This window comes from Chiloscyllium plagiosum, chromosome 30 (genome assembly GCF_004010195.1).
Source record: "Chiloscyllium plagiosum isolate BGI_BamShark_2017 chromosome 30, ASM401019v2, whole genome shotgun sequence".
Classification (NCBI taxonomy): Eukaryota; Metazoa; Chordata; class Chondrichthyes; order Orectolobiformes; family Hemiscylliidae; genus Chiloscyllium; species Chiloscyllium plagiosum.
In genome coordinates this window covers 6,060,160-6,085,760 of record NC_057739.1, presented here as the reverse complement: position 1 = coordinate 6,085,760, position 25,601 = coordinate 6,060,160, and the positions used below count along the sequence as shown (strand labels likewise).

Below are 25,601 nucleotides of genomic sequence, written 5' to 3'. Positions count from 1 at the left end.
CTCTCTCTCTCTCTCAAGGCGCTGAACTTTATGTTCCCTCTGCAAGTCACCCAAGCATGAACATAGCTATGGAAGTGACACAGACAGTCAGTAGTAACTATAAAGCACCATTAAAATCTTTTTTTAAAATATATTTACTAATCACTCAGTTCAGAGATGGTATTACACAGGAGTATATTGGACTTGGAACTTGGATTTCCTGTCTCAGAGGTAAGAATACTACTACTGTGGCACAAGGATCCTCTCGTCCTGAATTTAGTTACAATCACAGATGTATTTGTGAAACATTACAGTCTCCTTGGCTAGTTGAAACACCCACTTCTTATGTTATTGGTATGCCACAGATGCTATTTGCAGAAATTTGCCAGCATATCTTCAGTAGCACCTCTCAAACCCATAAACTCCATCACCTAGAAGGACTAAAACAACAGTTGCATAGATACACCAACGTGTCCAAACCCTTGAAGTCATACACCAACATGGCTTAAACATATACCACTTGTTTTCTTGTCAGTGGGTCAAATCCTGGGACAGCATTGCTACTACTTTCAGCACAGGTGTTTGAGATGATGGTCTACCATCAAATTCCCAAGGGCAACGAGGGGTGAGCAGTGAATGTCAGTCATGAAAGTTTTAGGAATGTATCAAGAATAATTTATTTTAAACATCCTTGAACAAAAGAAATTCTAATTCCACCAGGCAGAAGGCCCTTTATTCCTTCAGGCCTGTTCCAACACTCAGCTAGACAAATAATGATCTGCTTCTTAAGTTCACTACTTTGTTGATTATTTAAGGAGAGTTTCTTTTGATGGGTTTTCTCACTCTATCTTCCCAAATTTGTCTCATTACCTAAACGACCCTACGGTTCCCTGTTTGTTGTATTCTCCACTCGCCACAAGTGAGGAAGAAATCACAGGTTCCTCAGAGGATGCATTGGCAAAATCTACATTCTGCAGCTTCCATCAGTAGCTGATAGGTAATTTTGCAAGATTTGCGTTGGGAACAGCTACTAGTGAGGACATCACTGCCACATTTCTGCAGCTGGTTTCTGGCATTCTAGGGACTGTTCGAGACCTAGCAATTTTTCAGCCCAAGGCAGAAGAGGACTGCATGGTGTCAGCAATTAATAACTTCATTCGAAAGAATAGCCATAGCAGTGAAGGGCTCTTGTGGCAGAGGGTAGTACTTGTCACAGGCAGGATATTCAAGGATTCCCAAGAACTACCCTATGCTCTTTTGGCACAGGGTAGTGTCTCTACCTCTGACCCAGGAGGCCCAGGCACAAGTCCCACCTCTTCCAGAGTATGCAATAGTAACTCTCAATAGGTTGATAATAGAATGTATCTACCATAAGATGGAAGAGGTCAACACAGGCAGAAGCCAGAAGTGCCAAGTAAATGATCCGTCTTGGCTTCCTCCAGTGGTCTCCAGCATTATAGATAAAGTCTTCAGCCAATTCAGTTATATCAAGAAACATTTGGGAGTACTGGACACTGCAAAGGCTATGGGGGCCCTGATAACATTCCAGCAAACATACTAAAGACTTGAGCTCCAGAACTTGCCGCTCTCCTAGCAAAGCTTTTCCAGTACAATTACAACACTGGAATCTAACCAGCAATACTGAAAATTGCCCAAGTTTATCCTGTGCACAAAAAGCTGGACAAATCCAACCCGACCAATTACTGCTCCATCAGTCTACTCATCAGTAAGGATGTCATTAACAGTGCTAACAGGTAGAACCTGCTCAGCAATAACCTGCTCTCTGATAGAAATGACTGGAAAAGCTCAGCAGATCTGCCAGCATTTGTGGAGAAAAATCAGAGTTAATGTTTCAGATTGAGTGACCCTACCTGCACTTCAGTCCTCATCCTCTCACATACTTCCCACAACAGTGATAGGGCCCCCTTGTCAATACCTATCATCACACCATCATTCACATCCAGAGGACCCTCGCCAAATCCAGCAAGATATCACCACCAGGAACATATTCCCCTCCCTTCCCTTGTTAGCATTCCACATGGACCACTCCTTCCGGGACACCATGATCCATTCTTCTTTCAGTCCCAACACCTGCCCACAGCCACACAGCACTTCCTGCCTCAACTGCAGAAGGTGTAACAACTGTCCATTTACTTCCTCTCTCCTCAGTATCCAATGGCCCAAAACACACCCTCCAAGTGAAGCAACACTTTACCTGCACTTTACACAATCTAGTCTACTGCATTCACTGCTCACAATGTGGCCTTCTCTACATTATGGAAATGAAGCATAGACTTCTGGAGCCATGACTCACCTTCTCTCAGCCTAGTATAAACACCTCCCTATTTCTCCCTTTTTTTAGCTTTGACAAAGGGTCAGTTAGACTCGAAACGTCAGCTCTTTTCTCTCCTTACAGATGCTGCCAGACCTGCTGAGATTTTCCAGCATTTTCTCTTTTGGTGAAGCATAGACTGGGTGACCACTTTGCAGAACACTTGCATTCTTTTGCAAAAAAAGACCCTGAACTTCCAGTTGCCTGCCACTTTAACACACTACCCTGTTCCTGAGCCAACATTTCTGTGTCAGGCTTGCTGTAGTGTTCCAGGGAAGCTCAATGCAAGTTGGAAGAACAACAGCTCATTTTCCGCCTGGGCACCCTGAGCCTTTAAGAGTCAATATCGAGTTCAATAATTTTAGGGCCTGAGCTCCCCCACATCCTTTCCCCATACCCCAAAACCAGGCCTTGTTAGTCTGCTATTACTCACCACCATTGTTAGCCACTAACAGTGTCCATTAACAGCTATTCACTCTGTTCGCCCGATTATTATCTACTCCTTTGTCTGTCTAACTGCTCTTCTCTCTGTGTCTCTCTCTCCCTGAGCTCTATCCCCACCTATTGTTTACTCCTTAACTCCTCCCCCAACTCTATCTTCTGCATATAAACCCACATTTTCCTAGCTACCATCAGTTCTGAGAAAGGGTCACTGGATCCGAAACCTTAACTCTGATTTCTTTCCATAGATGCTGCCAGCCCTGCTGTGCTGTTCCAGCAATTTCTATTTTTGTCTTTGATTTACAGCATCTGCAGTTCTTTCAGTTTTTATTTAGTATTTAACTCATCGCCATTTCTCTTCTAAGTATGCCCACCTTGAAGAAGTTCTGCTCCTCTCTTCGATGGGATTTCCATTCCAATCTTTTTTCTTGTCCACTGACATTAATTTCACTGTCGTTCCTGGCATTTGACTAGGTATTTGCTGAAACTCGTTTTCACAGCCACATCATAGTCCTCAGTGACTTGGATGCTTTCAGCTCAGACTCACCCCACATGGATTCAAAGTCAAGTTTCATCCTTCGTACTTTGAATCCACCCAGGATCATAGGTATCTCCGCGATGTTCAACGTCCAGACTGCTGCACTTGCCGCATCCTGAGGTCCACATTCAGTGCCATGCGTCGCCATATGTACACTCTCTACCTCTCTTTCCAACTGCATCGCATCATGCTGGCTCAGAGCTGCACAACTCCCCAGTTACACTTCATCCTCCGACTCATTCGACGTGCTAACAAAAAGCTTTTCTTTTCCCTTCAGACATCAAAGCACACAAAATGCAACAACTTCGAGATTCCCACCTCCCTCCGGAACCTTCCATACCTCCCCTTCCCTCTGACTCCATCCCCTCCCCCAACTCCACCTCCTGTCATGTATTCACTGTCTCTCGTGACCTTCTGCTCATCGATGCTGAATTTCCTGTACTCAGCAAAGGTCTCAGTTCTATCCCTCTGCATCCCCACCTAAATGAATTCTGTGCTGCCTCTCTCTCTCTCATCCAGAATTTGAAACATTTATCAATTTCACTTCCAAGTTTGCAACCTGCTCTCATCTTCATCTGGTCCATCTCTGACTCCCCCCTCCCTTTCCTCGACATTTCTGATTCCATTTTTAAAAACAAAACAAAGTTCTGAGGAATGTCAACTCTGGTTTCTCTTCACAGATACTATCAGACCTGCTGTGCTTTTCCAGCAATTTATATTTTTGTCTCTGATTTACAGCATCCACAGTTTTTTGAGGTTTTTACCTGCTCTCTGATGCCCAGTTTGGCTTTGGCCTGGTCCACTCAGCTCCTGACCTCATTATATCCTTGGTTCAAACACTGACAAAACAACTGGGGCCATTCGCACACTCGCACCACTCAAATGCCAGGCAATGACCATCTCCAATAATAGACACCGAAGAAGGGCTTATGCCCGAAACGTCGATTCTCCTGCTCCTTGGATGCGGCCTGACCTGCTGCGATTTTCCAGTAACGCATTTTTCAGCTCTGATCTCCAGCATCTGCAGTCCTCACTTTCTCAATAGACAACCTAATAACCATCTACTGACATTCAATGGTGTCACCATTCCCACTATCAAAATCTTTGGGGTTACTAATTACAAGAAACAAAACTGGATTTGCCACATAAACACAGTGCCTACAAGAACAGGACAGGCTAAGGATACTGCAGGAAGTAATTTACCTCCTAATTCCCCAAAGCCTATCCACCATCCACAAGGCACAAGTCATTAGTGTGATAGAATACTCCTCACTGGCTTGGATGCAGCTCTAACAACACTCAAGAATCTTGATACAGGAGAAGCAACCCACTTGATTGGAAGCATATCCACAAATATCCATTTCCTCCACACCCAATGCTCAGTAGTAGAATTGTGTACTATCTATATGTTGCACTGCAGAAATTTACCAAAGATCCTTGGACAGCATCTTCTAAACCCACAATCACAAAGGCAGCAGATAAATGGAATAACACCACCTGCACATTCCCCTCCAAGTCAGTCACCATTCTGACTTGAAAATGTATCGCCATTCTTTCACTGCTGCTGAGTCAAGATTCTGGAATTCCTTCCCTCAGGGCATTGTGGGTCAACCTCCAGCATGTGGACTGCAGTGGTTCAAGAAGGAAGTTGACCACCACCTTCTCAAGGACAACTAAAGCTAGTCCACCCACAATGCCAATGTCCCACAAGTGAACAAAAGAGCAGCAGGTAGGTTTGTTGAAGGCACTGAGCAAACTGACTCAAAGGATGCAAGACTGCACCAAAGCTGTTTGCAACATGCTGCCCCTGGCATGGGAGTATCTGGCTGCCTCCATAGACCGGTTACTCGCATTCTGACAATGCAACCAGAACCTGCATTCTCAGTGTCTGCCGACATAAGCACATTGACCTGCATTCCATCACTCCACCAATGGTGCTCAATAACAACAGCAAGGTGGTAGGGGCACCTCACTCCAAGTACAACTTCCTCACAAGAAAACAGGGCGGTGCCATTAAGAACCTGAGAAGGCACCACATAAGGTCCCCCAGAAGTGTCTCCTCAGATCCATGAACAAGGGGTGCAGTCATTGCCACTGAGTGTGCTCTGACATGTTAGTTACTGGTGTCTAGGTGGAGGTCTGGTGAAGCAAGTGGTGAGATGGAGTCACTAGGGAACGACTCTGACTTCCATGTTGGGAATTGTTGCTATTTTCTATCCAGCGGCTGGGCAAAATAGAACTGTATATTAATAAGGTGAGATCAGTTAGTAATGAGATTTAATGCATGAAATATGCGTCTTGCCACTCACCTAACATGCCATTCAAAATCTAGTTGGAAAATGGGATCTTTTGTTCTCCACATCAGAAGGTTCTTCATTACCTATCTCTCCCAATTTCCCCAACTTTCTCACTAATTCTAATATTGTTCACTACCTGGGAAGATTCTGCCCATGGCCAGACTATAATGAGTGTTGTACTGCTTGCAGCAGACAATGTTGCAGTGAATTGGAATAGAACTGCCAAAATTATGAAGGAATTTGAGATGGCAAATAAGGAGAATTCAATTCCACTAGTAGGAAGCACTCATGAGAAAAAATGTTTAGAGGGGAAAGACTGTTTTTCAGTGAATTGTTATGATCAGGAACATAATAGAAACTTGCTGGGAACTGATTCAACAGTAAGTTTAAACAGAGAATTAGATAAATATTTGATGACAACTATGGATAAAATATTGAGGTTGTGACACTAATCAGCTAGTACTTTCAAATGATATGACTGACTAAAGACCTCATTTGATTTTAATATTCAAAGAGTGGCAAAACAAAACTTCTTTATTTCACCTCGTTGAAATGACCAACGTGAGAAAGAACATTCAAATAATAGCAAGTTCACTCACTGCAAGGAAGTCATGTTGCAGCTGTACAGAACAATGATTATGCCACTTTTGGAATACCTTATGCAATTCCGAGCTCCCTGCTAATAGGAAGGATGTTGTGAAATAGAAAGGGCTCAGAGAGGATTTACAAGAATGCTATCAGGGTTGGAGAGTTTGAGATACAGGGAAAGGCTGAATACTCTGGAGTTATTTTCCTGGAGCATCAGAGGCTGAGAGGTGACCTTGTAGAGGTTTACAAAATCAGGAGGGGCATGGACAGAGTGAATAGCCAAGGTCTTTTCCTCGAGGGCTGGGGAGTTCCAGAATTACAGAGTAAAGGTTTAAGGTGAGAGGGAAAACATTCAAAAGGGACCTAAGCAACAACTCCTTCATGCAGAGAATGGTGCATGTATGGAAGGAGGACTTGGAGGCATATGGGCCAAATACTGGCAAATGGGACTAGATTCATTTAGGATAATTGATCGGCATGGACGAGTTGGACTGAGGGGTCTGTTTCCGTGTTGTACAGCTCTATGACTTAACGTTAGCCCCTCCCCGCACTGATGTAAATCGGATGAACTGAGGATATGTAAGGTAAACCAGGGTTGGCTGATTAAGATTAAATGATCATTTTGAAAGAACTACTGAGGGACCACCCCCAGGAAGGACCATATACTAAGTTAAACTTTTCTATTGCTGATCGCTCACGATTGTCTTTTCCGACTAACTTGCGCCATGAAAATATTAAAAGGATTCAGTAGTTCTTGAATCAGTTAAGTATAAAAATAAATACGTAAATATTTACTATGAAACTCGAAAACCACGTTTTCATTCAGAGGTTTCGATAGCAGTTTCAGCAGCATCCTCGCCTCGTGCTGGATACGTTTCCCTGACATTGCCGCCACAACTTAAGCTCCGCCCACTCAGGCAACGGTCGCACTGAGGACATCACCTGGTGCGTGACGTAACACGCAGCCACGTGCCCCAGATTCCTGGGACTTCATTGGTCAGCGGGTAAAGAGGGGATGTCAGGCAGGCTATCTGTCTGCGTCCTCCTCGGCCGAAGAAGCGCGCTTCCGGATGGTTTCTGACGTCACTGGCCGCGCTCACGGCGATCCAAAACGTCACTGGCCGCATGTTGCGCCCTCGTCGTCGTGGGCGGCGAGGCGCGATCGTGGCTGTTGCGAAAAGCGTGTTTTGGGGAGGGGGGGGCAACGGAATAGTTGGTTGAATACGAGCGGCGGTGGCGGGGTAGGAATACCGTCGACACTAAAACCTCACCTTCTCCAACACTGCTCGGGTGTCGGTAGTTCAATCGTTTGGCCTGAACAGGGTAGCTGAGGTGAGCTTGCTGGAGGGAAGCAGGGCGGCGGCCATGTTCTTTGTGGGTGCTCTGGGACAGTGGGAGTCGGGCAACCCATCAAGGAAACCGGCGTTTGACAAAATACCTTTAACCGTACAATTATTGCGGGTACAATTGTTGTAGAACGGGAGCTCGCGATTAACTCATTGTCAAATGTTTTTGGCAGCCGTGAGAAATTCATATCTGTCCGCGAGGCTGAAGACACGAGGGAGGGTGAGTGCGCTGGCGTCCTTATGATCCTTCCCGCTCTGGTGGGGGGTGGGGGATGGCGAAAGGACTCGACTTACAGATTCGGTGAAATCAGTAAAGTATTGAACGTGTGTCTCTGTGGAACACTTGTTCCTCCAGATAAAGTACCTGTGAAGTTTATCGAGGGTAGATTTTTTTGGTTTTAGCGGCGAACAAAACGAAAGGAAGCACTGCCGATGTTGGAAATCTTTGAAGGTGAAGAGTGAGCGTTTGGGTAAAAACAAAACCTCCATAGAAATGACACAACACCAGGTTATAGTCCAACAGGTTTAATTGGAAGCACACCAGCTTTCGGAGCGCCGCTCCTTCATCCGAAAGCTAGTGTACTTCCAATTAAACCTGTTGCACCATAACCTGGTGTTGTGTGATTTTTAACTTTGTACACCCCAGTCCAACACCGGCATCTCCAAATCATCCATAGAAATGACCCGCGACGTGATTTTCATCGTTTTTTTAAAATTTAAACTGTACTATCATTCCAGAACATGTGAATTCTCCAAAAGTAACAAATATAGGATCAAAATGTCTGCCAACCTTAATTAGATGAATGATTTGATTCATTAATTGAACATGTTGAGCCGATCACTTAGTAATGTGTTCCGAAAAATCTGTGAATTAGTGAAAAACTGGATTTAAATCCATACCGGTGATCAGAGAGAACAAAAATTGCTATTAACAGTGTTGAAACGCGGGTCGACGGAGAGTGTGCAGCAGAATCCTGAAAGTTTTATTTCTCATTCTTAAAATTTGGACAGTGTCCTCGACAGATTTAGTTGGAGGTTGCCTCATTACTGAATTAGGGCTATTGGTGATATCTGTGTGTTTATTCCAAAGTGTTAGGTAAACTTATGAACTTTGATTCTTGATTATTTACCTTTGAACGATTTATCTTAAATACTTCAATTCTACTTAGATTGAAATTTTTTCACATCAGTTCTTGAAAGCAACTAAATTGTTACCACGATAACCTAATTTTCATCAAATAAAGTCAAGCATTTGTTTGCACTTCCCGTTTGAGAAATGCATTAAGATGCTCAATTTCAACAGCATCTATCATACAGGAAGCTTTTAAAGAAGTTATCTGAAAACTGCATGGCTCATTTCGATGCAAAATGTGTTTTGTCTCTGCTTTGCCATGATTGTATTTATGAATCATCAGTAACACAACTGTCCAAGGGGGTGTAATTAGCCAAAGAGGGATGTCAACAGAGGTTGTAGAAGGGATGACCAAAAGGTTTGCTAACGAGGGAGATATTAGGGAGAGTCACTTGTTTTGAAAGGAAGGTTGAGGGATTGAAGGAAATTGGCTGTAAGTCCAGCTGTAAATGAAGGCGTGAACTGGAGAAGGGTGCAAACACAAAGAGGCCAGTCATAAGAACCCTTGGATTCTGGTAGAGGTTGTAGGGCTGAAGGAAAATTAAGAGAATGGAGGAATGAAGTCTTGAAGATAGTTAAATTGGGTCTGTTATTAAATTTTCACAATGCATGCTCCAACATAATTCTGTTGCACTCATATTTAACCTGTTTGTCCTATCCAGCAGTTTCCTTCCTAACCCTTAGCACTCTGGTACCTTTAGGGGTTATATATCCTATACAACTTCACTGTTGTATTGGTGTTTAATTTATTGTCACTTCTGTTCCAGGAACACCCACCTTGGAGATGTTCTGCTCTTCTCGCCTGTTCACCTCTTTTGTCTTCTTCATCTTTATTAGTTTCTGTTTCCCTTCTTAATCAGATTTGTACGAAAGCTAACTTTCACAGCCATATCTCCTTCGACAACTGTCTCCAACTTTGATTCCTCCATCTGGATTCCAAATAAAGTTTAATCCTTCTTGCTTCATGTTCACCCAACATTGCAGAAATCTAGCCAAGATATATAACATTCCTCAAATCACTGGTCTTGCTCCTTTTGACAGTTTACTAGCCTGAAATGTTAGCTCTGTTACTATATTTACAAATGCTGCCAAACCTACTATTTCCAACATGTTTTTCTGCCGTTGAGGCGCATATTTTATTTACTTTCATGGTTTTTCAATATATCAAAAGAAATCAGCAACACCTGCAGCATGATTCATCCTCCGAGGTCAGTTGGGTTTCTTTCTGATTCTTACTCCCACCAAGAAGGTTGGTGGGAGCAGAGATAGGGAGGAAATAGTTTATAACTGTGATCTTTATGGAGCCAGGCTGATGTTTAGCTGTGGGTAGATTGGCAATTGGACAAAGGTAGGAATCAAACAACATCAGGTTATAGTCCAACAGGTTTATTTGGAAGCATTAGCTTTCGGAGCACCACGGTGGCACAGTGGCTAGCACTGCTGCCTCACAACGCCAGAGACCTGGGTTCAATTCCCACCTCAGGTGACTGACTGTGTGGAGTTTGCATATTCTCCCCGTGTCTGCGTGGGTTTCCTCCGGGTGCTCCGGTTTCCTCCCACAGTTCAAAGATGTGCAGGTCAGGTCAATTGGCCGTGCTAAATTGTCTGTAGTGTTAGGTAAGGGGTAAATGTAGGGGTATGGGTGGGTTGCGCTTCGGTGGGTCGGTGTGGACTTGTTGGGCCGAAGGGCCTGTTTCCACACTGTAAAGTAATCTAAAAATCTAAATTCTTCAGGTGGTGAAGGAGCAGCGCTCAGAAAGCTAGTGTTTCCAAATAAACCTGTTTGACTATAACCTGGTGTTTTGTGATTTTTAAGTTTGTCCACCCCAGTCCAATACCAGCATCTCCAAGTCAAAGGCAGGAATGTGCAAGTTTGGGCCCCAATAAAATGGTTGCCATTTGACTGAAGGAGTGGATGCTTCAGGGCTTCTCAAGAAGAAACATGACTGCCACTAGGGGCAGGGATGTCGCTCCGTACTCCAGAGCTGACCTCAAGGTTTTTCAATGACATGAGAGGACAATGTTCTCTTTAGGGTGATTGAAGAAGAAGCCACTCATCCAAAAACAAACCTGCCAGCATCAGCATTATTTTTGGGAAGTGAGGTGAGTGCCATAAAGGATTTAGTGTGCTTCTTCCCTCTGAAAAGGCAAATGCAATGTCACTGCTTCATGACTGGCCTATGGGTATTCACCATCCAGCTGCTAATGAGTTTGAGGATACTTGTTAATCTTGAACACGTTGGTGATGTGTGCTGAGGATACTTATTGGGCGCTCAGCAAAGCTTAAAACCCTCTATTGAATGTTTGCCAGCATTGAAATTTACAGCTTCCTTTTTAAAGAGTTTGTAGCTTCTGTTACAGTGCCTTTTTTGTATCTTTCAAGAGAAGAGGCCATAGAGAGTGCCGAAGAAAAGGCTCTGAAAGGAGTATTCCATTTATACACAATCAATCCCATGGAAAAATTGTGGGAATCACAAAACTCGACAGGTGTAAGTAAAAGGAAGTCTGTTGGTCAAAGTGAAAGTAGAAGTACTGCAGTCTGTACATGAAGGAAGTGGAGTGTATTCCTCCCTATTTGATAGCAAGCCGAAAGGTCATCAGTGCTGGGAAGTTTTTATAATTCATTCATAGGAAGTTGGTGTCGCCGGCTTGGCTGCCATTTATCACCCATTCCTGTTTATCCACACAGCAGTTAGGAGTCAGCCATGTTGCTGTGAATCTGCAGTCACATACAGGTCAGACATGAATGGCAGCAGATTTCCTTCTTTAAAGGGCATTAGTGAACCGTATTTTAGAACAATCAACAGTGTTACACAGTCACCATTAGTCTTGCACACTGAATTCAAATTTCACCATGATTTCATAAAATTTTAGACCATGTCCTCAGAACATTAACCTGAATTTCTAGACCACTGCTCCAGAATCATTACTATTGTGCCACTGCCTCTCCAATAATTTGGCATTGGTCAGGCTTCACTTTATATCCATAATGTAGAGCCTTAATGCATAATCTTTACAACAAGGGGTAAGCCATTTAGGACAGAGATGAGGAGAAACTTCTTCAATCAGTGATGCATCTTTAGAATTTGCTACACCACAATGCTGTGGAGTATTGACATAGTTTCTGATTATCAAAGACATCAAGCGAAATCAAGATAATGCAAGAAAATGATGATTTAGTCAAAGGACGGCCATGATCAAATTGAATAGCAAAGGAGCTCAAGGAGTTGAATAGCCAAATCCTTCCATTTTCTGTACTTCAAAGATATATTCTCATGTTTTTGTCTTGTGTCTCCCACAGGCACTGCTGTGAAGTGGGCGTGCCAGGATCCAGGAATGGCATCAAGGCAGTCATGAAACAGATAGCAGAGCACAATCATACCTTACAAACACACCTTTTAATAACACAGATAACCTCAAATTTATTGGTCTTAGCATGAGATTAAGAAGAAACTGGGTGAATAGTAAGTCCTGAGTAAACAGGAACAGATGAGAGAGGTAGTATTGACAGCAGACACAATTATTTTGAATGCTTAGTTACAAGGAAGGAGGCTTTACCTGGTCAAGTCGCAGCAGGTGTATACCCAAATAATAGAGTTTCCTGAGACAGTGTAAAGTCATGGACTGAAAACAAAGGAGCTCATGTGCCATTGTGGCTCAGTGCTTTGTACATAAGTGCGTGATGGTTTTAGCCTGATCTTCAGCCTACAGTGACCAACAACCAACTCATATTCCATGAAAGTTCTCCAAGCCTTCACCATTTTAGGCACAGGACTTTAGCAGCTTCTCAAATAAAATGTCTGTCTGGCATACAACAACCAATGCTATCTTGAAGAAAGAAAAACAGCTGCTGCATTATATAGTAGCCTATTCTCAACTTCTGGTTCTGTCTTCTGTAGCCTGTCTGTACTGCACAACTGCCAACATTACCTCAGATCTAATGGTGTTCTTGTACTTCTAACCAATTTTAATTTTGGTTTCCAATCCTGTTTCAGTCTTGCTTTTCTTCATGAATCAGTTTAATTTCTCAGGTTCACTTTTTAACGTAATACAGTTTCAAAAATACAAGCTTTGAAATTATGGATTCCACCACAGAATACCTTGTAAGTTTGGCAAATGACACCGATGTGTGAGTTTCCATTCTTCAATAGCATGTCTGGAAGAAAGGGGTTGGATGAGGAATGGAAGCAGAGATCTTGAAGGAGGACAGATCTTCTGGACAGTTCTATATCATTCATTGGCGTTAATAGTGAGTCTATTTAAAGCTGCTTCTTTAAGGGAAGTGTTGTTATGTGTTTGCTCAGAGACCATTCTTTCCCCAACCTAGTTGAAATGTACATGGATCAGGTGACCTTGACATCCATAAGACATGGAAGCAAAAGTAAGTCATTTGACCCATTTTGTCTCCTCCATCATTCACTGAGATCATAGCAGACAGGATAACACTCAACTCTACTTATCTGCCTTCATACCCTTAATTCCCTTACTGATTAAAAATCTGTCAGTTTCAGCCTTGGATGTTCTGAATCCTTCAGTTTCAACAGCTTTCCATAGTGAAGAACTCCACAAGTTCATGACCCTCTGAGAAAAAAATTCTTATTCATCTGTGTCTTAAATGAGTGATGTCTTACTCTGACACTTTGTCCTTCTCTTCCTAGACTCTCCTAGAAGGGGAAACAGTTACTTCACATCTGCCCTAAAAAACATGTTTGTTCCCATAAGTAGCTTCCCATTCTTCTAAATTCCAATAGGGTATAGGCTCAACTTATTTAACTTCTTCTCATATGAAAAGACCTCCATTCTTTGCATCAATCTAGTGACCTTCTCTGGACTGCCACTATTTCTTTCCTTAGATAAGGAGACTAACCTAATGTTTTAAGTGTGGCCTGCCTTTTTTAAACGTCACATACTCCTGAATATTTAGTTCCTGCTTTTATTTCCTTGTAACCGTGTGTCCAAATGGCTGTAAGATTATATTCATTAACCTCCATTTGTACAGTTCATTAATTAAGTTTGTTCCAAATATTACATGCAGTCAAATAGAGAGCCATTTTGCCTCTTTTCTCTCAGACCATATTTGCTGCTTTTTCTTTATGTTTGCATGGAACCCTCTTGTCTGACACTGGATATCATTATCTAAATAGCAGTCCTACAACACTGCTACATTCTTTTGCTTTACAAGCCAATGTATCCCCTCTTTAAAATCCTCTTTTTTAGCTCCCCCTCCATGAGATTAAAGCCCTCTCTAGAACCCCAAGTCTTTCAACAGGGCATTAGTCCTGGCATAGTTTAAGGGAGGCCCATCTCACCAGAGCATATGCCAATGCCATATAAGATAAATCCTATCTCTTCAACACTAGTCTTTAAGACGTATAATTTAACTGCTTGACTTTATTTTCCTTATTCCAGTTTGCCAATGGCTCAGGTAGTAACCCCAAATTGAAATTCTCCTTTGTAATTCAGCTTCTGTTTGCTAAAAATCATTCAGCAGAACTTCCTTTTTGCTCCTAACAATGTCAAGATACTGATGGGGACATTACAACTGGATTGCTTCTCTCGCTATCCTCAGCCCTGAGGAAATGTTGTCAATCCTGGTACTGGGCCAGCAGTAAATATGCCTTTGCAGTCATGCACTCAGATACAGAGAACAGTGTCTATCTCGTACCAGTGCTATATTCCTGTTGCTTCCCCCCTTTTAAATTGTTTCCTATACCATGTTGCTGTGGTCTGTTCACTTTTCATTCTGCAATCCCCACTCTCATCGATTTAGCTTGCAAGAACCTTAAAACTGTTGGACTGTTGCGGGCCTCTTTGAGAGCTATCCTTGCAAGTCTATTTCATCTGCAGTCATATACTCCTGTCTCTGACCATAGGATTTATACACCCCCTGCCCAATCCATGTGGTGTAATTCCGACAGCCCAGCACTACAGCTTTTCAACTATGATCCAAAGTTGCTCCAGCAGCAAACACATGTTACAGGTATCCGGGAGCTCTCACAAGTTACAGCAGCAACTCACCACCTTACCTACCATCTTGTCATATTTTACTTAATTTATTCATTAATCACTTAGAGCCCTACTTCTTACTCTTTATTAAAATTATTTGTTAACACCACTATCTGTCTTATTCTTTACAACTTTTTTTTAAAGAAAATGAATCTAGATTAGAGACCAGTACATAAATCAAACTTCTTAAGGACTGGAAATACTCACCACTCTACTGACCAATCAGTTTGCTTTCTTTTAGACAAAAGCAAAAAAAAGCATCTTTTTCCTTACTTTGCTTAACTCCTGAAAATACTCAACTTTGGACTCAATTACAAGTCATTCTTTCAGGTACTAAGTCACACTAAGTTGGCCACCTATTTATGCAGCCAACAAAAATGTCTGTCTGGTTTAGTGTTTGCACCGCAAGGAACTTCAAATCTGAGTTGCGGAATTGAAATCTGAGTTACAGATAATGTGACATATCAGGGAAAGGGAAAGTTACCTGGACACATTGCTCCAGACAGTAGTAACACTCTCAGACTCAGTAATTCGGAATTGGTCTGTGATAAGGGAAAAATGGATGTGACTAGGTGAGGATATTCGAGGACCCAGGGGTTTGCAAGTGAGGAATGTCTGCACTTGCAGTTGAGTGATAATGTCTTGTAAACTGTGTGGACAGAGGTGGGGAATGCAGGGAGATTGAGCAAACTGACAATGGTATCTTGGCATCCATTCAAGTGAGGGCGGAAATAGTTTTTTGTAGTATTGGTACAGGATAGTATAATTAGTTGGAAAGATAACTGGTCTCTGTATCCATCAATGGGAGTCCCAAAACCTGTGCTTCCTGCCTGGTGACAGAGTTAAGAAATCTGAAGAAGAACTTTGAGAAGGTGGGTAGGGATCCAGTAGTCATTGTCAACATTGGCACCAGAGACATTGGTAGGACTACAAAGGAGGTGTGCTAAAAGATTTTAAATGGGAGCAAAATTTGAAAGCAGAACTTCCGAGGTAATGGTCTCTGGATTATTATCTGAGCTATGAGCAAACTGAGTAAATAAAGACAAGGGTTTAAATGTGTGGCTTAAATATTGCTTTATGTGGAATTGGTTTCAGTTCATCGAATACTGACACCAGTACTAATGTTAAAGGGAGGTGTTTTGGTGGGATGAGCTACACTGGAACTAAGCTGTGGTAGCATGGTACTGATGTAGTTAGTATATTAGCACCAGGAGACAGAGTTGGTATAAGGGAGTCATTTTCAGGATGACAATCTGTAATTACTGGAGTTCTGCAAGAATCAGTGCTGGGTCCACAATTATATACAGTATGTATTCAAGAATTGCATGAGAAAAGTGATCGCCAAGTTTGCAGATTATACAAAAATAGATGGGAAGGCAAGTGGTGAGGATGACAGTGCAGAGAGATACAGACAGATTAGGCTAGTGGCAAAAAGTTGGCAGGTGAAATAAGTGGAAAATGTGAGGTTACACTTTGGCAGCAAGAATAGAGCAGTTGAATATTACTCAAGTAGGGAAAGACTGCAGAGAGCTGCAAAACAAATGGATTTGGGAGTCCTAGTGCTGAAGTCTCAAAAGCAAGCATCCAAGTTCAGCAGGTAATAGGGAAGGCAAATCAAATATAGGCCTTTATTTCAAAGGAAATAGAGTATGGTGAACTGTTTGGGGCCCCTTATTGGAAAGATGTACTGACATTGGTGACAGTCCAAAGAAGGTTCATTATGTTGATTTGGGTATGGAGGGACTGTCGTAGGAGGACAGGTTGAGTAGGTTGTCCCTGTACTTGTGGAGTTTGGAAGAATGAGACACTACCTTATTGAAACATATAAGATTCTTAGGGGACTTGACAGGGAAAATGGGGAAACGTTGTCTCCCTTTGTGAGAGAGTCCAGGACCAGAGGGCATGATGTTAGAGTGACACTCGCCAATTAAGACAGCAATAAGTTTAGTCTTCTCCCTGCGGGTCGTGAAGCTGTAGAATTCATCACTGTAGAGAGCTTTTGAGACTTGGTTATTTTAAGTATATTCAAGGCTGAGGTACTGCAAACAGATTTTTAATCAATAAAGAATCGAGTGTTGTGAGAAAATGGCAGGAACGTGAAATTGAGGATTATCAGTTAAACCATAATCTCATAGTATAACGAAAAATACTCAATGGACTAAATAGCATACTACTGCTCCTATATCTTGTGTTTTTTTTAATTTGCTCATGGAATGTGCCATCATTTATTGCCCATCCCTTGCTGCCCTTGAGAAAGTGGAGTTGAGCTCTCTTCTTGAAATGCTGCATTTCATATGCTGTAGGTAGACCTGGTGGCATTAGGGAGGGAAATGCAGGATTTTGACCCAATGACACTGAATGTCTTTCCAAGTAAGGATGGGGAACTTGCAGGTGATGGTATTCTATATATCTGCTGTCCTTGTACTTTTGGGTAGATGTGATCATAGATTTGGAAGGTACTGACTAAGGAATTTCTGAAATGTATCTTGTAGATGATACACACTGATACTATTCAATTCATTCATTAATCAGTGATGGAGGGACAGGATGCTTGTGGATGGATTTCCAGTCAAGTAGGCTACTTTGGATGGAGCCAAGTTTCTTGACTGTTGTTGGAGTTGCAGTCATCCAGGTAATTGGAAACTAAATCTATCACACTCCTGACTTTGCTTTGGAGATGGACAGGCTTTGAGGAGTCATGTGATGAGTTATTGAGGAATCATGAATAGTTTAGAACATTGTGAAATCATGAGCGAACATCCCCGCTTCTGACAGTATGATTGAGGGAAGATCGTTGATGAAACAGCTGAAGATGGTTTTGCCTGGAACATTACCATGAAGAACCCCTGAGCAGAGATACCCTGGAGCTGACCTCCAGCAACTACAACCATCTTCCTATGTGCAGGGTATGACTTAATCAGAGATTTTATCCCCATAATTCTCATTGATTCAAACTTTGCTAAGATTCTTCAGTGCACACTAGGTCAAAAGTGCCTTGATGTCAAGGGCAGGCACTCTCATCTCACCTCTGGAATTCATCTCTTCTGACCATGTTTAAACCAAGGCTGTAATGAGGTAAGGAGCTGAGTAGCCATGCAGAATTTAAACTGAGTGTCACTCAGCAGGTTATTGCTGAGCAGGAGAAGAGGAAAGATTTTGAAACTGGTGAAGTCGATAGAACATTACAGCGTGATACAGGCCCTTTGGACTCGATGTTGTGTCTATCTGTGAAACCAATCCAAAGCCCATCTAACCTACACTATTTCATTTTCGTAAATATATCTGTCCAGTGACGATTTAAATATCCTTAAAGTTGGTGAGTCTACTACTGTTGCAGGCACCTACTACTCTCTGAGTAAAAAAACTACCTCTGACATTTGTCCTATATCTGTCATCCCTCAATTTAAAGCTATGGCCCCTCGTGCTAGCTTTCATCAGCCGAGGAAAAAGGCTTGCACTGTCCACCCTATCTAACTCTTTGATTATCTTTTATGTCTCAATTAAGTCACCTCTCAACCTTCTTCACTCTAACGAAAACAGCCTCAAGTCCCTCAGCCGTTACTTTTAAGACCTTCCTTTCACACCAAGCAACATCTCAGTAAATCTTCTCTGAACCCTTTCCAACGCTTCCACATCCTTCCTATAATGCGGTGACCACAACTGTACACAGTACGCCAAGTGCGGCTGTACCTGAGTTTTGTACAGCTGCAGCATGACCTCATGGTTCCAAAACTGAATCCCTGTACTAATAAAAGCTAACACACCACATGCCTTCTTAACAACACTATCAACCTGGTGGCAACTTACACGGATCTATATACATGGAAGCCGAGATCTCTCTGCTCATCTACTGTACCGAGAATGGTGAGGCCATTAGGCTGTAAGCTTCTCAGGCAAAATATAAGGTGTTGTTCCTCCAGTTTCTGTTTGGCCTCACTCTAACAGTGGAGGAGGCCAAGGATGGACATGTCACCAGAGCAGTGGTGGGGGAATTAAAGTGGATAGAACCAAAGGTTTGGGTTGGTTAATATATGCAGAGCGCAGATGCTCTGCGAATTGGTCCCTGAGTCTGCATTTGGTCTCCCCCATATAGAGGAGACCACATCGGGAGCAACGGATGCAATAGATGAAGTTGATGACGTGCAGGTGAAACTCTGTTGGATCTGTTAGGATTGTTTAGGGCCTTGTCCAGAGGTGAGAGGGAGATGTGGGGGCAGATGTTACACCTCTTGCGGTTGCAGGGAAAGGTACCATGTGTGTTGGAGAAGTTGGTGGGGAGTGTAGAGTGAGCATTACCTTTGAAAAGTAGGCAAGGGTGGGGACGAAGTATCTTTCTGGTGGGGGGTCTGATTCTAGGTGGCGGAAATGTCAGAGGATGATGCGTTGGATTCGGAGATTGGTGGCGTAGTAGGTGAGGACTAATCCTTACTATTGTTGTAAGGAGAGGGTTTGAGGGCAGAAGTGCGGGAGATGTGGTTGAGGGCACCTTAATTACTGAGGAGGAGCAACTACGGTCCCTAAAGTAGAAGGACATCTGGAATGTCCTGGAGTGAAACACATCATCCTGGGAGCGGAGGCAGAGGAATTGGGAGTACAGGATAGCACTTTTTCAGGAGGGTGGGTGAGAGGAGATGTTAAGACTGATTGTAGGAGTCAGTGGTTTTGAAATGGAGCAGGTTCTGCTTGACAGCATTGTTGATATCACTTTACTCATCAAGAGTAGACTGTTGTGGCAATTGGCTAGGATTATAGAATCATAGAGCTGTACAACATGGCAACATGTATCAGTCCAACTCGTCTGTGTCGACCATATATCCTAAATTAACCTAGTTCCATTTGGCCCATATCCATCCAAACCCTTCCTACTCATATACCTAACCAGATGCCTCCTAAATGTTGTAATTATACCTGCCTCCATCACTTCCGCTGGCAGCTCAGTCCATGAATGCAACACCCTCTGTCTGAAACAGTTGCCCCATAAGTCTTCTTTTAATCTTTCCCACACACCTTAAACCTATGCCCTGTAGTTTTGGACTCCCCACCCTGGCGAAATGATCTTGGCTATTCACCCTTTCTGTGCCGCTCATGATTTTATAAATCCCTACAAGGTTACCCCTCAGCCTCCAACCCTTCAGGGAAAATAGCCCCAGCCCGTTCAGCCTCTCCCTGTAGCTCCAATCCTCCAACCCTGGCAACATTCTTGTAAATCTTTTCTGAACCCTTTCAAGTTTCACAACGTCCTTCCTATAGGAAGACTCTAAAAGTGGCTTCACCAATGTCCTGTACAGCCACAACATGACTTCTCAACACCTATACTCAATGCACTGACCAATAAAGGCAAGCATACCAAACGCCTTCCTTATCCTATCTACCTGCAACTCCACTTTCGAGGGACTGTGAACCTGCATTCCAAGGTCTCTTTGTTCAACAATACTCCCCAGGACGTTACGATTAAATGTGTATGGCCTCCTTTTTTTGTTTATAAGACATACCTGAAAATTTTCTATATTGTTGGATAGATGCTAGTGTTGTAGCTGTACTGCAACGGCTTCGTTATGGTTGTGGCAAGTTCTGGAGAACACTTTTTCAGTACTATTGCCAAAATGTTGTCAGGGCACATAGTCTTCGTAATCTCCAGTGACTGCAATCATATTTTGATATGACATGGAGTGAATGAATTTTGTGACCACTGGTATGTATGTCACTGGCGATCTCTGGAGGAGGCTGAGATGCATCATCCACTTGGCATTTCTAGCTGAAAATTGTTGCGAATGCTTTAGTCTTGTCTTAGTACTGATGTGCTGAAGTTGGAGTTATTTGTAGAGCTACCTCGACTAGTGAATTCTTCAATTGTCCTCCATCGTTCACAATTGGATGAGGCAAGACTGCAGAGCTTAGATCTGATCTTTTAACTGTAGAATCATTTAGTTCTGTCATTTGCTGCTTATGCTGTTTTGGCATGCAAGTAGTCCTTATTGGTAGCTTCACCAGCTTGACACCACATATTTAGGTAGGCCTGGTGCTTCCCCTGGCATGACATCCTGCACTCATCATTGAACCAGGATTAATCCTGTAATTTGATAGTAATGGTAAAGTGGTTGATATGCTGCGTTGAGGTTGCAGATTCTATAGGAGCTTGATTCTCTTTCTGCTGATGGCCGACAGTGCCTCATAAATGCCCAATCTTGATTTGCTAGATCTGTTCAAAGTCTGGGAGGTTAGTGTGTGATAATAGTAGGTTATTTCCACCCATGTTTGACCTTATGTCATGAAATTTCATGGTATCTAGAACCAGTGTTGAGGACTTCTGGGTAACTCTATCCCAACTGTATCTCACTGTGCCGCCACCTCTGATGGGTCTGCCTGCCTGTGGGGCATGATCTATAGAGGGATAGTGATGGTGGTATCTGGGACACTTATTAAGGAATGATTCTGTGAATATGGCTGTGTCAGGGTGTTGCATGACTAGTACATGAGACAGTTCTCCCAATTTTGGAACTAGACTTCCAGATGTTACTAAGGAGGACTTCTCAGGTTCGACATGGCTGTTTTTTGCCATTGTCGTTTCCACTGCCTCAAACATTTGCCAGGTAGTCTGTTGATTTCATTTCTTCTTTGAGACTTTCTGATGATTGTTACAACTGAGTGGCTAGCTAGTCCATTTCAGAGGGCAAATATGAATCAACCACATCCTGTGAATCTGGCATCATGTAGACTAGGCCAGGTAAGGGGGCATTTTCTTCCCTAAAGGACATTAGAGAATCAGATGATGTTTTTTTCTAACACTGATTTCATGGTCATCATTAGACTTTGAACTCCAGCATCTGTCATAGCGAGCTTTTAAGTTGGCTTCCAAAAACATTAGCTGGATTAATAGCCCAGCCATAATGCCAGTAGGCCTCCCCACCCCACCCAATGGTCTTATGGTTCCTTACAATATTTGGGTGGGAAGTTGATTATGGAAAACAAAGACATGGAAGATACTTAGAACAAATAATTTGTATCCACCTTAACTGTGGAAAAAGTTAAACATATCCAAAGATTAACATTAGAGGCAAAGGAGATGGAGGGAATAACTTTAGACAATGATCATCCCTAATTTTATCTCTACGTGAAAAGAGTCCTTGTTCAAGTCCCCTTTCAAGAATACACATCTTGTTCTATACAACTTGTATCTAGCATTTAATATTTTTGCCTCCAGTAGAGTAAAGCTAAATTTGTGTTATGCCTGTTCAAAAAAATGTTAATAAGGTCCTGCGCCTGAACTGAAAACAGCATTGCTATTCTATAACACTTAATATGTTGATCTCTTTCCAGCCAATTAATTTTTCTGAGAGAAAGTTGACAATTTTAAACTCTGAACACTGTTTCTTCATTGGCAATTTTCCTAGCTAAGTACAATTTACCATGTCATCTACTATAATATGTTGCAAAATACATAAATTAGTTTCTAAAGAAATGAGATTCTTATTGAAATAGTGATCAGTAAATTTTGATGTCTGTATAGTCGGTGTGAATATCCAAGAACTTAACACCTTCAAAAAGACAGTTGGGTATTACACGTCCGTTACTTACACAAAATTACCAAACTTCCAGTGTTGCTACAGACTTTGTGTAGTGTAACCCAGTTTTTCCTGAAAGTTGAATACTGTCATGTTTTAGGGACAGAGTTTTTAAAATTTGAATATGGTTAGTGATATCACCAATGGATTTCTCTTATAAAACTAAGTATTATATACAGATGTGCGTGTGTACATATAGTTTTGATTAATATTTAAAATGCTTGGCACCTGAAGTGTGAAACTTTAGATAGGCATTCACAGAGAATAACCAAACTTATTATTTTTTTGTCCCTCTCTTATTTTGAACCGGTTTTTATAAATTCTCAGTTTCCTTATGATGAACTAGATTTTCCCACAACAATTTGTATCATTTGGAACGGAACAATTAACGAATAAGAAAAAATTGAACCAAAGTATGCTGATGAATTTTGTTTTATAGGTCCTTAATACACTCTTAATACGAGAGTTCCCAAATAAGAATGTTGTGGGCAGCCATCTATGGAACATTGTATTAGTCATGAATCAGTTAGAATGGTATTCAGAATTGATTGCCATCAATGACTATGTTTTTCAATCAATTAAATATCCTATGATTAAATAATAAAATAGCTCTTGTAGGGAAGTATGGAGGCTTTAAAGCTACATAGTGCAACATTTCGATGTAGGGAAATAAAAGATTATGGGATGTAACGATAGTAAATAACATTTATAATATCATTTACAATGTTATTTCATTGAAGTTACTGCAAATTTTACTGAATCTTCATGCAAGGGAAAATTGGTCATTTTCTGCAGATGTCTGGGTATTTTGAGGATATTCATCTTCCTGTGAAATCAGTGCCAATTTCACAAAAAAAGTGAAAGTAGTAGTATGTCCTGATAGTAATCGTGAACTCCTATAATTATAGTACCCCTTAAGGCAACCATCATTTGAATGAACATTGTTTGCTTAAATATCTTTGATTTAGTCACCATGAAAAGTCACAGCTTCACCTTACCATCAAATATAATGCTGCTCCTTCATGCTAAGATGCCTAACCTCCCTCCAAGTTCAATGATGCAGATAGATTGAAGAAAGTTGGTGTGGCTTTCTTAAATAGAAAAAGCTTGATACAAATACTCTAGAACCTTTGAGGGGCCTTGATAAGGTTCGAGATTGAGTAAGTAGGAGAAACTGTACCCACTGGTGGAAGAATCAAGAACAAGAGGGCACAGATTAATGAAGAAACAGTGGAGACAAGACATTTATTCATACAGCAAACGGTTAAGATCCAAAATGTACAGCTTTGAGCGTATGGTCAAGGCAGGTTCAACAAAGGAATTCAAGAAGGATTAGATTAATATCTGAAGTGAAAGAATGTGTATGGAGAAGGCTAGTTTGAATATGAGAAGACAAATGGTGACAGTTATTGGACTCAAAATGATGTTACATGAGTTGCACTTATTGTTGTAAATCCATCAAATTGTTAGCGATGTTAAAATTGTTATAATGTTTTGCTTTTCCCCTGAACAGGAAAATACCAGTATGGCAACATCTGCTGATAAAAGCCACAGTACCATGTGGGCACGATTTCACAGTGAATCATCAAATAAGGTTGTAAAACTGCTGAGAAAAAGTAAAAGTATGGATACATTGCTGGAAACCTCAAATTGGACACTGAAGGATATCCCAGAATATGATACAGTTGGGACCTTACTCCCTACATCTTTACCAACGGTGCCACTTACAAAATGGGAAGCTCTGCTTCATCAGCATGGGGAAGACATTTTCTCATATCCCAAAAGGAACTCCACTGCCAGTAGGAGCTGCCCATCACTTCTGTGCAGGCCAGAATCTGCTGCAGACTTTACAGTACACTGTGTTGTCCAGTCACGCAGTGCAGGTTAGATTCTATCCCTTACAATGAGAGTTTAGAAATACTGAGAAGCTAAAAAACCTAAATATTGTCAGATGCGCCACAAATAGAGAACAATTTGTGCATTACATGCAAATTAAACACATTTATGTACTTCTGCATATAGATTAATATAACACTTCAAATTCTTGGAACCTGCATGACATTAACTTTTAGATCTGCCATTCACATGTAAATTCCTTACTTTGATCAAAGTTTTATCATTTTTAAAAAGTTTATGTTTGTTTTTCTGCTAAATTAACACACGTTTCAGGAAATAAAATATTGGAAGTTGTCTTGAAAAAAAGTATTGCGTTCAGTTTTGGTCACCTTGTTATAGAAAGGATATTATTAAACTGAAAAGAGTGCAGAAGGAATTTTCAAGGATGCTGCCTGCACTCAATGGCCTGAGTTACAGGGAGAGGTTGGACAAGCTCGGACTTTTTTCTTTAGAGCTTAGGAGACTGAAGGGCAACCTTTTAGAGGTGTATAAGATCATGAGAGGCATGGATAGGATAAATGCACTCAATCTTTTTCCCAGAGTTCAGGAATCAAAGCCTAGAGGGCATCAGTTTAAGGTTAGAGGGGAAACAATAAAAGGGAGCCTGAGGGACACCGTGGATGATATGCATGTGGAATGAGCTGCCAATGGAAGTGGTTGAGACAGGTGCATTAGCAACATTGAAAAGGCATTTTGATAAATACATGGATAGGAAAGGATTAGAAGGATATGGACGAAGTGCAGGGAATTGGGGTTAGCATGGATGAACATTTTGGATGGCATGGACCAGTTTGGGCCAAAGGTCCTGTTTTATACTGTAGAATTCTATGACTCTAATGACTCTATGACACTTGGCCCAACTAGTTCACGCTGACCCTTTGATGAGTAACCCACCCAGACCCATTCCCCTACCCTATATTTAAGCCTGATTAATGCACCTAACCTACCCATCCCTGAACTCTATGGGCAACTTAGCATGGCCAATTCATCTAACCTGCACATCTTTGGATTGTGGGAGGAAACCGGAACATCTGGAGGAAGCCCACACAGACACGGGGAGAATGTGCAACTCTGCACAGACAGTCGCCTGAGGTTGGAATCGAACCTACCTCCCTACCGCTGTCAGGCAGCAGTGCTAACCATTGAGCTGCAGATTGGCAAATCTGTATTCTTTCAAAGTACATAAATTTGCATTTCAAAAATTGAACAATATGTAATAATTTTTCAGCTAATTTGTCAGGGTGGGCCAGAAGTCTTAGAGTATCCATTAAGTGTCCATTTATTGTGTTCTGCAGATCAGACCATGATAATATTGATTCCATCTCAGCGCCAGTCTAATATTTTAGCTTTTGGTATGTGTGCCTTGCTTGATAGTGTGTTAAGCCTCCTAAACAAACAGACTAACTTAAGACAGAATAAAAATTGAAACAACTGCCAATACTGTAAATCAGAAACAAAAACAGAAGTTGCTGGAAAAGCTCAGC

At 41.8% G+C, this 25,601-nt stretch overlaps 1 protein-coding gene across 1 annotated transcript in view; it reads left to right on the top strand.

The window, feature by feature from the left end:
- The first annotated feature begins 7,442 nt into the window (after positions 1–7,442).
- Positions 7,443–25,601, top strand: part of LOC122564644 — a 73,100-nt gene continuing 54,941 nt past the window's right edge. Inside the window, exons 1-2 of the mRNA XM_043719735.1 lie at positions 7,443–7,507; positions 23,735–24,104. Coding sequence (XP_043575670.1) covers positions 23,747–24,104 — 358 coding nt within the window. The 5' untranslated portion in view covers positions 7,443–7,507; positions 23,735–23,746. The remainder of the gene's footprint in view (positions 7,508–23,734; positions 24,105–25,601) is intronic.